Genomic DNA, 17,421 nt, shown 5'->3' on the forward strand with positions numbered 1-17,421 from the left:
CCAAAAAGAACACCCCACACGGATGGGACATTTTTATGAGGGCTATGGCTGAATTAAACATACCTTCGTCCGTGATCGGTCACCATACAACCAGTGCCGCTCTGAACGAATTAAAAACGATGTTGAGCACCCCGTCAAACCCCTTTAAAAAATATCACAAGTACTTGCTACCTCAACTCCGGAAACTAGAGGTCGTTTGCTGCCGAAACAGAGAATCTCGCCGCTATCGCCAGGCGCGTGGTTAACTTTGTAAATGTTAGCTTTGAAATGACTGTATTGTAACCTATAGGTGTTTGTATATCGCTGTATTTTTTAGATCTATTTACACCTTTTTCATTTCATGATTTGTGTATACCTCTACGTGAAGCTACAATAAATGTATTTTATTTTTTAAGCGTTGTTTTTATTACGTCATTATTATGAAAGCTACAACCGTCGCAAGATCCTGAGACCTCCTTCTCACACAAAACATGTCTTACTCTTGACAAGTTTTCCTACACACCCTGGAGGGCTATGAACTCTACAGACAGCTGTCATTAACCCTTGGAATCCTGGGACTGTCTTCTCACAAAAAACATGTCAAGACATGTATTTTCTTACATACTGGAGAGGTTTAGACAGGAAGTGGGGATGCCTTGGTTTCCCCACCTATCAAGAACTACCACATAAGCCCAATCTTACACACTGGAGAGGTTTAGACAGGAAGTGGGGTGGACTCGGCCTCTCCACCTATCAAGGAATGCCACATAAGCCCACAAGATGGGCGGCGAATGGGCGGTCATGGGGGACGTAACAGAGGCTGAACAGGGCGGATTCCGGGGCGGGGACGGAACTGACGTAACAGGTATTGACACTCAGGGCTGCTTCTGGGTCGGGCATGGAACTGACGTCACAGATAGTAACACACAGAGGGGCGGAGAGTGGGCGGCGAATGGGGAGGAGGTTAAGACCGGAACTGGGGCGGAGTTAGTGTTAGAAGGTGTCAAAAAGGGGCGGGGCACCTGTCAAAAACCGAAAGTGGGCGTTTTGACGAGAGGGGGGTGCTCTTACTACTACTACTACTACTGTCTGTAAAAATGGTAAGTTGATGTATATACTCGAGTATAAGTATAGGTTTTCAGCACATTTTTTGTGCTGAAATCACTCCCCTCAGCTTATACTCGAGTGAGGTGTCCAGAACATAGAGGGGGAGAGGCAGCGGCAGAGCAGCGGGTCACAGAGGTAGGACCTGGCTGCTGTAGCTAACTCCGGTGCCCGCTGCTAAAAAGAAAAGAATATTCATTTCTCTGTAAAAGCTCACACAGTGTCAGCTGCAGCAGCCAATCCTGCAGCTGCCGGGAGGTCACGTGTGACGCTACTTAACAGAGATGAATATTCATTTCTCTTAAGTAGCGGCACACATGACCGCCTGGCGGTTGACGCTGTGTGTGCTAATTAATACTCACTGCCCCACACACATAGTCCTGGCATTGGGAGCGATGAGTATTCTGGAAGCCGTGCTCTGCTTGTGAGCAACGCATGACGTCCCGGCCATGCAATGCTTACAAGCATAAAGCAGCTGCTGACATCGAGACAAGACGCTGCGAGGGAACGAAGGAAGGTAAGTGTAATGGTTTATTTGTTTTATGTTTTTTGATGGGGGCCATTCATACAAGGATAGGGGTGGAGCCATGCATACAAGGATAGGGATGAGGCCCTGCATACAAAGATAGGGATGGGGCCACGGCTACTAGGATAGGGATAAGGGCATGCATACAAGGATAGGGATGGGGCCATGCATACTAGGATAGGGATGAGGAGCTTCGCATACAAGGATAGGGATGAGGAGCCATGTATACAAGGATAGGGATGAGGAGCCACGCATACAAGCATAGGGATGGGGGCCAATCATACCAGGATAGGGATAAAGAGCCTTGCATACAAGAATAGGGATGAGGAGCCATGCATACAAGGATAGGGATGAGGGGACAATGCATATCCGGCTTATACTCGAGTCAATAAGTTTCCCACTTTTTTGAGGTAAAATTAGGTGACTCGGCTGATACTCGGGTCGGCTTATACTCGAGTATATATGGTAATTTGTTTTTAAATGTTAAAGGGAACCCAGGCATTATGGGTGTGTGTGCTGTCCATCTGGAGTAATCTGCTTCCTGCTTTCACCAATTGGAAAGCACCCCACCCTACTAAAGCTCAAAGCAAATTGCAGGAGGATGCCAGATACAGCCTTGTTCTCCTCTGGATCAGTCCTCTCTGTGCCAAGCTGTTGTGACCCCTTAATCTTGCTTCTTATGATTTTGTATTTTCTCTGCCCTCGTGGATCTGACCCAACTACTAGACTATTCGTCATCCCACCTCACTCCACAGAACAGCAGGTAACACCATGGCCCAAGCCTAGGGATCTCTGTGTAAGAATAGATCCATGTAAAGAATGTTGAGCAAGGCAATCCTTGGGATCTGCAAAGTTGAGTAGATAGTGCCAAGCCCGATTGTGGTAGCCATATTTTGAGCTGCCAGGTAACCAATATTGTGTCTGGAATCTATTCCAACAAGATATGCATTCAAATAGCTAAATGGCGATCCTTCCCTTCTTAACCCTGCCAAGTGCCCAGACAGTAGTGTACAACCGTATACAGGGTATTGTTGGATTCAAGAGATGTTGGAAAATAATTTGTGAGGTCCATTTGTTTCCTATTATCCTTTGTGAAGAATTCCAAAGTTATCACCACAAAAAGCGACATGTCAGATGTGAAAAATGGGAGTATTTTGGGCAGTAACTACTGTAGTCAAAAACTGTGACTATGAACAATAACACATCTATCAAAATATTCAAACTCAACAGTCTTCATCAGTAAAATATGAGTAGTGGTATCAACTCTCTGGAGTAATTAGAGTATGGGGCTCGGTGGCTCTTGGCAATCTAAACTATCGTAAGGGCCAATATTTTCTATCAGATGAGTTTCAAGAAAAAACATTAGACATTTAAAGAGAACTTTTTATAATACTGCAGAACTGAGGCATCTTCAATTTAGATCTCGCACATTTGGAAGAGGTAATGGAGACTTAAAAAAAAAAAAATACCAGGGAGTTCCAAACTTACAAACTCACCTAACTGAGGCAAGCTGATCCTACCACGATCAAACTATCAACCAGAATGAACATGTAAAAAAAAAAACATAGAACAAAAAATATGTTACATCTCCCCCAAAAAAGTATGTACGAGGGGAGAACTCCAACACTAAACTGGAGTTGCACTCGTTTATGGTGGACCATTGGAGCTACTGAGTCCTGACCAGAAGAGTAGAGAAAGTATTAGCACCCCATTTCAGGAGAGATTGTGCAGTAATCTGAATACCTTATGATTGAAAACATAATGTAATTTATGACATGGAGTGAATCTATGAAACCAGGACTCGAGCCAACACATCTCCTGCAGGCATGTTATTCCATCCGGTTTGCGTTTAGTAGGACCATCATTTATTTTTCAACAGGACAATGACCCCAAACACACCTCCAGGCTGTGTAAGGGCTATTTCACTAAGAAGGAGAGTAATGGGTTGCTACGCCAGATGACCTGGCCTACACAATCACCAGACCTGAACCCAAACAAGATGGTTTGGGGTGAGCTGAACCACAGAGTGAAGGCAAAAGGGCCAACAAGTGCTAAGCATCTCTGGGAACTCCTTCAAGATTGTTGGAAGACCATTTCCAGTGACTACCTCTTGAAGTTCATCAAGAGAATTCCAAGAGTGTTCAAAGCAGTCATCAAAGCAAAAGATGGCTACTTTGAAGAACCTAGAATATAAGACATAATTTCAGTTGTTTCACTCTTTTTTGTTAAGTATATAATTCCACATGTGTTAATTCATAGTTTTGATGCCTTCAGTGTGAATGTACAATTTTCATAGTCATGAAAATACAGAAAAATCTTTAAACGAGAAGGTGTGTCCAAACTTTTGGTCTGTACTGTATATATATTTATATGTAAATGTACTCAATGTGTACTGTTTATAGGATTGGGGCGAGAATAGGATAGGCTAGAACTGTAGTGGGGCTAGAATAGAGGGGGGCACAGTAGTGATAGATGATATCATAGAATAGAGCAGGAGGTAGGTAGCACAGGGGTTAACTAAAGGGGAGGTACAGCAAGGAGCAGGGAAGTATAATTAGGATACTTCCTAATTAGAAACAGAGACCCGGGCAGCCTTGCCAATGGCAGGATGCATGCAGTGTATGAGACAGCTACAGGTCATGGGGTAACGCTGCGGATGGCAATAAGGGGCCCCAGGCTGGAGAATAGTACAGTCGGGCATCAGCTCAATAGGATCATCCTCAGGGCGGTTCTGGGGTCTATGACTGGGGCGGGAGTCAGTAAGATGAACTCCGGGCACCTTTGCAAGATGGAATCGGACAAGGGGCTGACAGGGAGCTGGTGATGCAGGTAGTACGGAAGGGGCACGGATTGTCCACAGAAATTGCATGGATTGCCAGCAGAGAAGAAGGAGGGGTTATAGAGGAAATGGAGTCTGCTCAGAAGGAAGGAAAAGTGCAAGATATGATGCTTTGTGTGAAGTGTTCTGCAAAAGTGATGGGTGCCCATGTTATCAGTAAAGTTGAACTGTTTGAAAAGGACTGTGATGCTGCACACATCACACACACACACAGACACACACACACACCAGAAAGGACTTTGTATTTCATTGCCACGACTACCACCCTGGCTGCCTTACACTTGCAGGTTGTAATCGCTATACAAAAGAGTTTTCACAAAGCCATTTAAACATTTTCGAATGGAGTAGAATGTTATGCTCTACCCACAAAATGGGGATCACATGATTGTGCCACGTCCGAACTACACCATTGATAAAGCAGCCACAGCCGGTGACCGAGAAGAACCTGTGACTTCTCTGTAGTTAGTGGTCACTACTCACCTGGGTAGTCATATGTAGGAGTCTCCTCTTTACACCGCTCATCACCCCTCACATATGTCTCTGTAGTATTAATATGGGTCAGATCTTCACCCTGAAATAAATATTATAAAAGTCACAGACCGATGGAGAAAGTCACATCTATAATCAGCTCTAAACCGGCCATCTCCACCGTTCTCATGAAACCAGTATGAAACATGTAATACTGGTTGATAAAACAAGACTGAGCACAAGACCTTCGCCACCATCTACACATCATAGGAGAGATCTCCTGACACCTTCTCTCCATCTACCTGATGATTCTGAGAGACATTGGGATCTTCTTGGTTACAGTCCTTTAAAAGAAGAAGACGGGGACATCTCTCGGGTGTTGTCCTCTTACTGGATAGATCTGGAGGAAACACATACAGGGACTGAATTAATTATTTACATACAGATAATACAGATAATTATAGGCTGTGTGTATTTATTCCTATTACCTGGTGATGTGAGGGGCTGGGGAACCTCCATCATGACGTCCTTGTACACATCTTTTTGTCCTTCTAAATACTCCCACTCCTCCATGGAGAAATAGACAGCGACATCCTGACACCTTATAGGAATCTGACACATACAATGATACCGTCATCCCCGCGATCCATTCATAGTTTTACTGTATAATGTCCCAGCATTCCCAGCAGTGTCACCTCTCCAGTCAGCAGCTCAATCATCTTGTAGGTGAGGTCTAGGATCTTCTGGTCATTGATGTCCTCATGTATCAGTGGGTGAGGTGGAGGCCCCGTGATTGGGCTCAAGGGTCTTCCCCATCCCTCAGACACAAAGGTCTGACAGCGCTCACTAGAGGTCTTCTTCACTACTGTGTAATCCTGGTTATGGAGAGACACATTAATAAATCTCACTACAGACATTTCCAGATTCCTCACCTCTTGAGTTCCGTCCAACAGTTTTATTGCCATAAATAAGAATTATGTAATGTGACGCTATCAAAATCTCTCACCTCTCCAGTAAGACGGAAGAGGATCTCTAGGGTGAGGTGTAATATCCTCTCTGCCATCTTGTCCCTCTTCATATCCATTCTTGATGGGTAGTTAAGAAAAATTCTCTTAATATAGAAGATGTCTACTGAAAGGATCGGATATTGTAGGGACCTGAATAGGAAGACGATGAATCATTACAAAGAATTCTGTGTAATAATACAATTACTGGAGATAACAAGGGAAACATTTCAGAAGACAGAACGTGTAGATGTTGTATTCTCTAGTCTTGTATGTACTGGAACATAAGCTGAGTTACTGAGTAAGAGATCTCCTCCATGCAACCAATCACTGGCTATGTTACTCACTGCTTCGGCAATTAATTTGCGGTAGGAATCACAAGTTCGTTGGGACAGACCAGAAAATACAGAGTCTGGCGGGGACCCCAGCAGCAATTACTGTATTTTTCGGACTACAAGATGCACTTTTTCCCCAAAAATTTTTTGGTGGAAAATGGGGGTGTGTCTTCTAGTCGGAATATACTTACAATTAGTGTGACGACAGCAGGAGTCGGGTGATTCTATGGCGGTTCGACACTGCAGGGAGATCACATTCCCTTCCTAGGCTGGTGCGGCAGTATTCGGTGGTGTTCAGTGGTGCAGGGCTCCGCCAACATTTTTGGAAAGCCCAGAGCACTGCACATCCACACTGCTGCCATGTGGTAGCCCCTGGTAAAATGGCCTCTGGGAAAACGGCCACTGGGTTGACACATGCACACATTGAGATCTCGGGAGATGAGATCTTGGAGCCGAGATCTCAATTTGCAGCGGTATTTTCCCAGAGGCCATTTTACTGGAGGGCACCGCATCGCAGCAGTGGGGGTGTGTGGGGCTCTAGGGCTTTCACAAAATGACAGCGTAGCCCCCGCAACCCTGAGCACTGACAAACCTGCTGCGTCAGCCTGGGATCCTAGAGGCTACTGCTTCACAGCAATGGATGTGAGGGTGCTCCGGGCTTTCAGAAAATGTTGGAGGAGCCACCACACCACGAGAACCACAGAACCTACCGCATCAGTCTGCGATAGGAGTCATATCACTGCTGGACCACCGAACACCCCCTGTGACCACCCTCCACCAGCGTTACTGATTTCCCACGGTAAGCTGAATTTGGTCTGCATGACGGACCACCATTTGACACATTTTTTTTTCCCTATTTTCCTTCTGTAAATCTGTGGTGCGTCTTATGGTCCGATGTGTCTTATAGTCCCAAAAATATGGTATATTTTTATTATTTTACAACATTGTTTTTTCTCTGACATCTACTAATAAAACCTATAAAGTTTAGGCCACAGACAACAAATAGATTCTTCCTCGGAGTCGGCAGCTGAATACGTTTCTCATAGACTCATCTTCCATAACGCTAATTCTCGTCTCATTTACAGACCCTGAAATCGGCATTAACAATACTGCAGGAGATATTCATTACACGTGACAGGAGAAATAACTACTTCATGATGAGGATGACATCTTCTACTATGGCTCTAGGAACATATTTGTCCAGAGTCCATCACTGACTACATCACCACCAGCCGTCTATATGAATGTTTCCAGTCTTCCCGCACTGTAATCTTTTATCACGTCAGATCTCATGTCTGATTCACACACATAAGTTTGAGGCTTTAAAAAAACAACTAATTTTGTTTTCAAAAACACCATGGTCAGAAATTACCATATTTTTTGGATTATAAGACACACTGGACAATAAGACGCACCTAGGTTTTAAATTTTATATATACAGCTCTGGCAAAAATTACGAGACCACTGCAAAATTTCCAGTTTCTCTGATTTTTCTCTTTATAGGTATGTTTTTTGAGTAAAAAGTACACTGTTTAATTTTATAAAGTAGTGACAACATGTCTCCAAAATTTAAAGCGAAAAATGTTGTATTTATTTTCAGCAAATGAGAAATTGACAAAATAATAAAACAGAAACAGTGCTTTCCGACCTCAAATAATGCAAAGAAAACAAGTTCTTATTCATGTAGAAACAACAATACTAATATTTTAACTTAGGATGAGTTCAGAAATGAATATTTGGTGGAATAACCATGATTTTTAATCACAGTTTTCATGCGTCTTGGCATGCTTTCCACCAGTGTTTCCCACTGCTTTTGGGTGACCTTATACCACTCCTGGAACAAAAATTTAAGCAGTTCTTTGTTTGATGGCTTGTGACTATCCATCTTCCTCTTGATTACATTCAAGAGGTTTTCAATGGGGCTCAGGTCTGGAGATTGGGCTGGCCATGACAGGGTCTTGATGTGGTGTTCCTTCATCCACACATTGATTGACCTAGCTGTATGGCATGGGGCATTCTCCTGCTGGAAAAAAACAGCCCCCAGAGTAAGGGAGCATTGCCTGAGCAGAAGGAAGCAAGTGGTTTTCAACGATAACCTTGTATGCGGCTTGATTCATACTTCCTTCGCAAATATTAACCTGCCCAATTCCAGCCTTGCTGAAGCATCCCCAGATCATTACCGATCCTCCACCAAATGTCACAGTGGGTGCAAGTCGCTGTGGCTTGTACGCCTCTCCAGGTCTCCGTCTAACCATTAGACGACCAGGTGTTGGGCACAGCTGAAAATTTACACACATCAGAGAAGATTACCTTACTCCAGTCCTCTATGGTCCAATCCTTAGCGTCTTTGGCAAACTTCAGCCTGGCTCTCCTTTGCTTCTCATTGATGAAAGGCTTTTTTCTAGCTTTACATGACTTGAGGCCTGCCTCTAGGAGTCTGTTATGAACTGTTCTTGCCGTACACTTCACCCCAGCTGCTATTTGCCATTCCTTTTGTAGGTCACTTGATGTCATCCTGGGGTTGCTGAGTGACATTCGAATAAGAGGACAGTCATCCCGGTCAGTGGAGAGACGCTTTCACCCTCTGCCGGTCTGTAGCTTTGTTGTCCCCAATGTCTGCTGCTTGACTTCGTTGTAATGGACTACAGTCCGTCTACTAGTAAAGCCAGAATTGAGCCCATCTTTTCCTCACTCAAGACTTTTCTTTTCAACTTCTTTGACATGGTTACAAATTATTTTTTCATTCAAATTAATTTTGGACTATTTCTAGCACTTGTTTGGTCATCCAGCTTGTCCTATTGCAAGAGGATTGTGAAGACCACAACAGTGTTTTTTTTATACTTTCCCTCGTTAAATAAGATTTGGTTCAGGTGATCTCCAAATCAGAAGCACATTAAGGAGAATGAGGTGTACTTTGGTTGGAATTGAACTGACCCTGGAATGGAATGGCTGTCAGGCATTCCCTCGTCTCCCTCGTCAAAGCTGAAGCGAAACACTTGTTGGGCCGTGTGGGCTTATCATCAGGAGGTTCTCTTTATATCCATTATGGATTTTCGTGCTAAAGAAGCTGCTTGGCACTCCCAGGCATTATCAGTATTCAAAGGGAAGGATGTCCAGGTGGACAATAGTGATTTTAATAAAATCCGTGATGTGAAATATGATTTAAAAAACTATATCATCGTCGGATCAAGATTTGGTGGAACAAAACCACCCTTCAAAACTAAGTTGAGGAGAAACTAATTCCGAGAGGCCTCAGAGTTCAGGTGTTCCCATCATATGGAAAAGATGATGTTGAGTTCACCTCCCAATGGGAAGAAATTTGTAACCATTGTTCTAATCAATTCCTCCTACTCATCATTAAAAAGAATGGGATGACCCTCGAGGACAGATAAAGAAATTGACAAACTTCAACAGAATTCGAAAGATAACACTACTGGGACTGATATTGAAAAATTTAACGGCGAGATGGAGGAGTGTTTTCTGTTGTGACCTGGTGGTTAAGGAGCAACATGGATGAGCTCTGGAGGAGGTGGTATCTATACGGACCGCAGTTCCTGATCCTAACACAACACTAGAAGTAGGCGTGGAATGTTCCTGTCAGTTCCTAGACATCTTGTCACAGTCGGAGATCTAACTACCCCTAAAGATGGAAACAGAAAGCTATCTTGCCTCAGAGAACATTCCCCAAAGGAAAGACAGCCCCCCACAAATATTGACTGTGAGTGGAGAGGAAAATGACATACACAGAATGAAATCAGGATTTTAGCAAAGGAGGCCACTTTTACCTAGATAGACAGAATAGGAAAGTATACTGTGCGGTCCGTATTAAAAGCTAGAAAATCCACCGCAGAGTTTGCAGGAAAAAACTCCACACCTGACTAACGGTGTGGAGGGCAAATCTGCTTCCCCAGAGCTTCCAGCTAAACAGAATAAATCATACTGACAAGCTGGACTAGAGAAAACATAATGAGAGCTGAATGATTAAGTCCACAGCAAGAGGACAACAAATGAACAAACAAGGACTTATCTGTGCTGAACTGGACCGGCTATCAGAGAAATCCAAGAGAGATCTGAATCCAACTAAGAAACATTGACAGCTGGCAATGGCTGCAGACCAGAGCCAGGTTAAATAGCAGAACCAAGAGAGACGATCAGTGGAAGCAGCTGCTTATGCTCAATCCAAGGAGCAGCAGTTCCACTTAAAACCACCTGAGGGAGCCCAAGGGCAGAATTCACAAAAGTGCCATTTACAACCACCGGAGGGAGCCCAAGAACGGAATTCACAACAGTTTTCTTTCTTGGGAGAAAAATATTAAATTTGTCAAATCAAATAAATATCAACGAGACCGTCAGGATTTTCAAAATAATAAGGTATATAAATGGAAGACTGAATCACTCAATAAAATACGCAAACCTTCAGTGTCTTCAGTTACATCAATGGATGAAGAATCAGTCGACTCTCTGTCTATTCGGGATCAACACTTGACCCGATTGGGACACAGGAACTACGAACATAGAAGATATCCACAACGCAATGGGACTAACTACAATGGATGCAACCAGCCCCCAGCTTCAAAGAGGAACAAGAAACGGTGAGAATTTTAGAGAGCCTCCTGGATGAACAAGTACAAGTTAAACCCGTTTTCAGGCACAACTACAATTAATTCTTTCTGAGGCTGAATCCAAGGGAATAATTAATAAGAAGGAAATGGAATGCCTGTACAATAAACATCCAAGAATTGCTTCATTTTACCTATTGCTCAAAATTCACAGAGACATCTTGAACCCACCCGGCAGACCTATAATTTCAGTATCAACAGCTGAAGCGAAACACATGTTGGGCCATGTGGGCTCATCATCAGGGTATGTCTGACCATGGAAACATTTCACATGATTACATTCTGGTGCACTTGGTAACTATTTGATTTTATTTATATCCTTGGTTCCCTCCTTTATTTACTGTGCACGGCACTTTATTATATTTATTTTTTGGAGGTATATTATCTATCTATATAGTTTTCTCATGCACAGCATTCACTTTAAATGGATACTTTCCTGATATATGCACTTTATATTGAATTACTAACACGCAGTGCAATGTGATTTATTTGGTGCACTTTAGAGGTAGTTTATTATTATTTATTTATTTATTTATTTAGATTTTTCTGGGCAAATTTGACTTTTTTGTCATTGTATTTATTTATGGAGTACTGATTTATAATATCAATTCTGCCACATGCAGTATGTTCACTTTATCTATTACTCTTCCATATGGAATATACTCTGAAATGTGAACAGTGCAATATAAGTAAAAATTACCTTCATTTTTTTGATCATTTATGGTGAGATTTCCATGCTCGTTACATTATCTGATTTCCTTAAGAAATTAATTATTCCAAATTTACTGACATGCCCTTGTATGATAACCTGCATTCTACTGCCACCTGGTGGTCCTTTCCTGAATTTTAAACTGTTATTATTGTGTTTATAATAAAATTTGTATTTTAATTTTAAATCATTTGTTGTTTTTTCATATCTATAGGTGTTATGGCTGTCAGACATGTAGAGATGGTGATTTTTAGAAAACTGAGCAGTGGTCTCTTGATTTTTGCCAGAGCTGTATATGTTCCAATCCTGATATAAGTGGCTCCATTCAGGTATATATAATATCTATCATGGTATGTATGTCCTCATTCCGTTATATATGGCCACCAATCCAGGTATACGTGCCCCCCCTGAGTATACATGGCCCCTTATCCTGGTCTATATGGCCTCCACCCCCATCCTGGTTTGCATGGTTAACTATCCTGGTATACATGGCACCCCATCCTAGTATACATGGTCACCATCCCCATCCTAGTATACATGGACCCTATCCCCAACCTCATATACAGTACATGGCCACTATCCCCATTTTGTTAAACATGGCTCCCATCATTATCATGGTATAGATGCCACCCAATCCTGGTAAACATGGCCCTATCATGCTGCTCACATAAAAAAATAAATGATTTTACGCACCTTCCCTCTGCTCAGCGCCATGTTTGATTCCATCAGCTGATTTCAGAGTGTAAGCAGCGCACAACGTGTAATTAGCCTCCACACGCTGAGGTCAGCTTCCAGAATATTCACTGCTCCCCACGCCCATATTTTTGGGTGTGAGGAGCAGTGAATATTCATTTTCTTTAATAGTGGTTGGGCGATCATGTGTGCCCGCTATTAAAGAGAATGAATATTCACTGCTCCACAGGCCCAGAGAGAGGGACTGTGGGTGAGAGGGACTATGGGCGTGGGGAGCAGTGAATATTCATGTTCTTTAACAGTGGGTAGACGTGTTAGCCGCAGCTGCTGGCTCCTGCCTCCTGTAACCTGCTCCCCCGTCTCTGCCACTTCCACCCTGCCCATAGCCACTATAAGGTACATCTGGGCTATAAGACGCACCCTTTTCTCTAAAATTTTGGAGGAAAAAGAGCGTCTTATTGTCCAAAAAATATGGTTCTTGACCCCAAAGTCTCCATGTACAGTGTTTTATGGGGTTTATTTCTGGCCTTAGGCTTTCCTACATTACAAGAAAGACACCAGAAAAAAAGCAAATATTAAAATGTTTAAAAAAGAAAATAGACACCAACAATTCTTGGAAGAAGAAAAAAAAAACATAAAAAAGCAGAAGACACATTCTATTATTTTTAACACGCTAAACATTTGTTTTTAAATTAACTCTTTTGGACGCCAGAACATAGATGTACACCGCAGGGACAGAACAGGTGCGACTGCAACAAAAAGCCTGGCAGTTTAGGGGTGGATGACTGTATGAAAATAGTTGTGCGTTCAGGCTTCCACTAAGTGCACCTAGTGGATCCTGTGCCTCGGGCAGGTATTGTCAACCCACAGGATATTAACCTAAATGTGACCCGACTGAGGTGCTCTGCACACTACAGGGTATGAGTGTGTGGCGTATATATGCACACATGTAAATCGTGTAAACCACATACACCGGTAGGGCCGGCTGGGGACTCACCAGGTTCCAAAGGCATTGTGGATGTGGTGCTCCTTTATATGTTGCTGCCTGAAAAGATCCGTGGTGGCGGTCCTGGTGTTCAGATGGCAGGAAGGCGGATTAGTAGCAGCCGCGGCACAGCAGGAATGCAAAGAAGCTGCGTAGAGCCAGGGAGAGCCCTGGCCAGTGGCGTTCCTGGATAATAGCGGTAACCCTGTTGAAGAAGGACGCCACTCCTTCAAAACACATCGGATACCCTCTTGGTCTCAGCACCGCTCCGTAGTTCCTGTAACATCACACGCCAGGCTTTCCCACGGCCACTCTTCCCCACTCGTAACCACGGACGCCACCGGCCGGGGCTCTCACTGGCTCTACGCAGCTTCTTTGCATTCCTGCTGTGCCGCGGCTGCCACTAATCCGCCTTCCTGCCATCTGAACACCAGGACCGCCACCACGGATCTTTTGAGGCAGCAACATATAAAGCAGAAACACATCAACAACTCCTTTGGATCCTGGTGAGTCTCCAGCCGGCCCTACCGGTGTATGTGGTTTACACGATTTACATGTGTGCATATATACGTCACACACCCATACCCTGTAGTGTGCAGAGCACCTCAGTCAGGTTACATTTAGGTTAATATCCTGTGGGTTGACAATACCTGCGCGAGGCACAGGATCCACTAGGCGCACATAGTGGAAGCCTGAACGCACGACTATTTTCATATAGTCATCCACCCCTATTCAGCAGGGGTCCTACTCAGAAACCACCCCCCCCCCCCCACAAGCCCCCAGTAGGTGCACTTCCATTCCTCTCATTTTTTGACCCAATTCCCTTCACGGTTGTCATACCCTCAAGCACAGTTTCCGCTTCACTATCATAATTGGTTACAATACATGTCAGTTCTGGCACCTGTCTGTCTCGATTCCAGCTGCTGAGGGTAGCATTCAGGAGTTAGCGCTTGTGTGTTTTTCCTATATACAGCCATGGCAGTTTAACCACTTGCTCTTGTCAAAAGCAAACATGGCATCTCAGAAGGTGTGACAGAGTTCGGCTGAATGCCCTCTGCCCCGAGTACTCGATAGTATGGGGCGGCCTAGATACTACGATACTTACATGCCTAATAATGGTCAAACATCAGAATCTCAAATACAGATACCATCATAAGAAATCGTGATTAAAGCAACCGGTATACATCTGGGTACAACCCTGCGGAGCTCCCAAACAACATTCAACCACCAAAACATGGAGCAAAAACACCACAAAAAAAAAAAAAAAACAAAGAAAAAGTTTTCTTGATTAGAATAAAATTGTATTCTTTTATTGCAAAAAATGAGTAAAAACAGAAGTCATTAAGTTATAAATATGTATAAACAGAGCTATTCGAATGTGGCCACAGATGCCAAGATGTACAAATGCTACAGACAAGACATACTCATGAGCAAAGTAATACATAATCATCAGCAATATCCCCAATCAAAATATCAATCCAATCTAAAGTGCCAGTGCATAAACTCCAGAGATATAGGGATGGCCAAATCCTAAGTGTCCTAGAGGTAAGTATACAATAGTAACAGAGATTTCTCACTGTTCTTCGATCAGTGACCCGTCATAGAAAACTCACCACCTGAAACACTAAGGGGCCATACATATTGTAAGTAGTCTCACCCATATACAGTAGACCAAAAGTTTGGACACGCCTTCTCATTTAAAGATTTTTCTGTATTTTCATGACTATGAAAATTGTACATTCACACTGAAGGCATCAAAACTATGAATTAGCACATGTGGAATTATATACTTAACAAAAAAGTGTGAAGCAACTGAAAATATGTCTTATATTCTAGGTTCTTCAAAGTAGCCACCTTTTGCTTTGATGACTGCTTTGCACACTCTTGGCATTCTCTTGATGAGCTTCAAGAGGTAGTCACCGGGAATGGTTTTCACTTCACAGGTGTGCCTTGTCAGGTTTAATAAGTGGGATTTCTTGCCTTATAAATGGGATTGGGACCATCAGTTGTGTTGTGCAGAAGTCTGGTGGATACACAGCTGATAGTCCTACTGAATAGGCTGTTAGAATTTGTATTATGGCAAGAAAAAAGCAGCTAAGGAAAGAAAAACGAGTGGCCATCATTACTTTAAGAAATGAAGGTCAGTCCGTCCAAAAATTGGGAAAACTTTGAAAGTGTCCCCAAGTGCAGAGGCAAAAACCATCAAGCGCTACAAAGAAACTGGCTCACATGAGGACCGCCCCAGGAAAGGAAGACCAAGAGTCACCTCTGCTTCTGAGGATAAGTTTATCTGAGTCACCAGCCTCAGAAATCGTAGGTTAACAGCAGCTCAGATTAGAGACCAGGTCAATGCCACACAGAGTTCTAGCAGCAGATACATCTCTACTACAACTTTTAAGATGAGACTTTGTGCAGCAGGCCTTCATGGTAAAATAGCTGCTAGGAAACCACTGCTAAAGACAGACAACAAGCAGAAGAGACTTGTTTGGGCTAAAGAACATAAGGAATGGACATTAGACCAGTGGAAATCTGTGCTTTGGTCTGATGAGTCCAAATTTGAGATCTTTGGTTCCAACCACTGTGTCTTTGTGTGACGCAGAAAAGGTGAATGGATGGACTCTACATGGCTGGTTCCGACCGTGAAGCATGGAGGAGGAGGTGTGATGGTGTGGGGGTGCTTTGCTGGTGACACTGTTGGGGATTTATTCAAAATTGAAGGCGTACTGAACCAGCATGGCTACCACAGCATCTTGCAGCGGCATGCTATTCCATCCAGTTTGCATTTAGTTGGACCATCATTTATTTTTCAACAGGACAATGACCCAAACACACCTCAAGGGCTATTTGACCAAGAAGGAGAGTGATGGGGTGCTACGCCAGATGACCTGGCCTCCATAGTCACCAGACCTGAACCCAATCGAGATGGTTTGGGGTGAGCTGGACCGCAGAATGAAGGCAATAGAAGACCATTCTCGGTGACTACCTCTTGAAGCTCATCAAGAGAATGCCAAGAGTGTGCAAAGCAGTTATCAAAGCAAAAGGTGCCTACTTTGAAGAACCTACAATATAAGACATAATTTCAGTTGTTTCACACTTTTTTGTTAAGTATATAATTCCACATGTGTTAATTCATAGTTTGGATGCCTTTAGTGTGAATGTACAATTTTCATAGTCATGAAAATACAAAAAAAAATCTTTAAATGAGAAGGTGTGTCCAAACTTTTGGTCTGTACTGTAGATGTCCATCTGTAGCCACGCGCCCCGACGCGCGTTTCGCAATGGCTTCCTTGGAGGGCTGGGATTTAATTAGAATAACCTGGAAAACTAATTATCACATGTGTTTAAGATTGATTTCAGTGATCCATTGAGAAACTATACCATCCACGAGTTTATTTGAAAAACAAAACCATGAAATCTTTATGGCACTTAAATCCAATTTGCATAATAATTTGTAAACATTATCCTGTGTGAATTGCAAGCTGCTATTGTTGGAAAATTATACTATGTAGGGGGATGGCTGTAATGTGGGAACATTATACTATGTAGGAGGATGTGGAGAGAATGGCGGGACTGTGAGATAATACTATGTTTGGGGGTATGGTGAAACTGTGGAAATATCTTTTGTGTGAGACATGCCAGTACTGTGGAAACTTTATACTGTGTGAGGGGAATCATATATACTGCATAAGGGGTGTAAAAACATGTGTCGTAAGAAGAACAAATCCTTAGGGCTGTGCGGCATTTGTACAAAAAGACTGCCATCTGCCATTCAGACAGGACCCTACAGAATCAATGGGAAGAGAAATAGTTTCAGGAAGAAACAGTGTAGATGGTACATGTAGATGGTACACCAGGTCAGGTGACCTTGGATGACACAGTTTCCTGTTATTATAAAGGCCATAGCCCCAAAGCCAAAACATGTTTGGCACCAAGCAAAAAACAGGGTGCCAGTGAAGAATCTGAGGTACCAGGCCATGGCAAAGTGCCCAAGGCACCTGGTTGGGGTGGCAGTACCCAGGCGGCACCAGATGAGTCCCAGAGTCCAGACTATGCCAGCCAAGGCCCGAGAACCACACCTGTGCTGATCAAGACCCGGAGTCCAAACTGTCATGATCTCAATGGCAAGAGATCATAGCATCAGCATATATAGGAACTAGCTC

General features: G+C 43.3%; 2 protein-coding genes across 2 annotated transcripts in view; both read right to left on the reverse strand.

Moving 5' to 3' along the window:
• The window catches only part of LOC143767079 (uncharacterized), a 33,199-nt gene extending 27,318 nt beyond the window's left edge, over nucleotides 1–5,881 (reverse strand). The window contains exons 1-5 of the mRNA XM_077255102.1: nucleotides 5,849–5,881; nucleotides 5,612–5,791; nucleotides 5,405–5,528; nucleotides 5,219–5,316; nucleotides 4,929–5,019 (exon numbers count right to left, since the gene is read on the reverse strand). Coding sequence (XP_077111217.1) covers nucleotides 4,929–5,019; nucleotides 5,219–5,316; nucleotides 5,405–5,528; nucleotides 5,612–5,791; nucleotides 5,849–5,881 — 526 coding nt within the window. The remainder of the gene's footprint in view (nucleotides 1–4,928; nucleotides 5,020–5,218; nucleotides 5,317–5,404; nucleotides 5,529–5,611; nucleotides 5,792–5,848) is intronic.
• The window catches only part of LOC143766487 (uncharacterized), a 416,280-nt gene that overhangs the window by 165,390 nt on the left and 233,469 nt on the right, over nucleotides 1–17,421 (reverse strand). The gene's annotated exons all lie outside the window — the stretch shown is intronic.

This window comes from Ranitomeya variabilis, chromosome 4, assembly GCF_051348905.1.
Source record: "Ranitomeya variabilis isolate aRanVar5 chromosome 4, aRanVar5.hap1, whole genome shotgun sequence".
In the NCBI taxonomy this organism is placed as follows: domain Eukaryota; kingdom Metazoa; phylum Chordata; class Amphibia; order Anura; family Dendrobatidae; genus Ranitomeya; species Ranitomeya variabilis.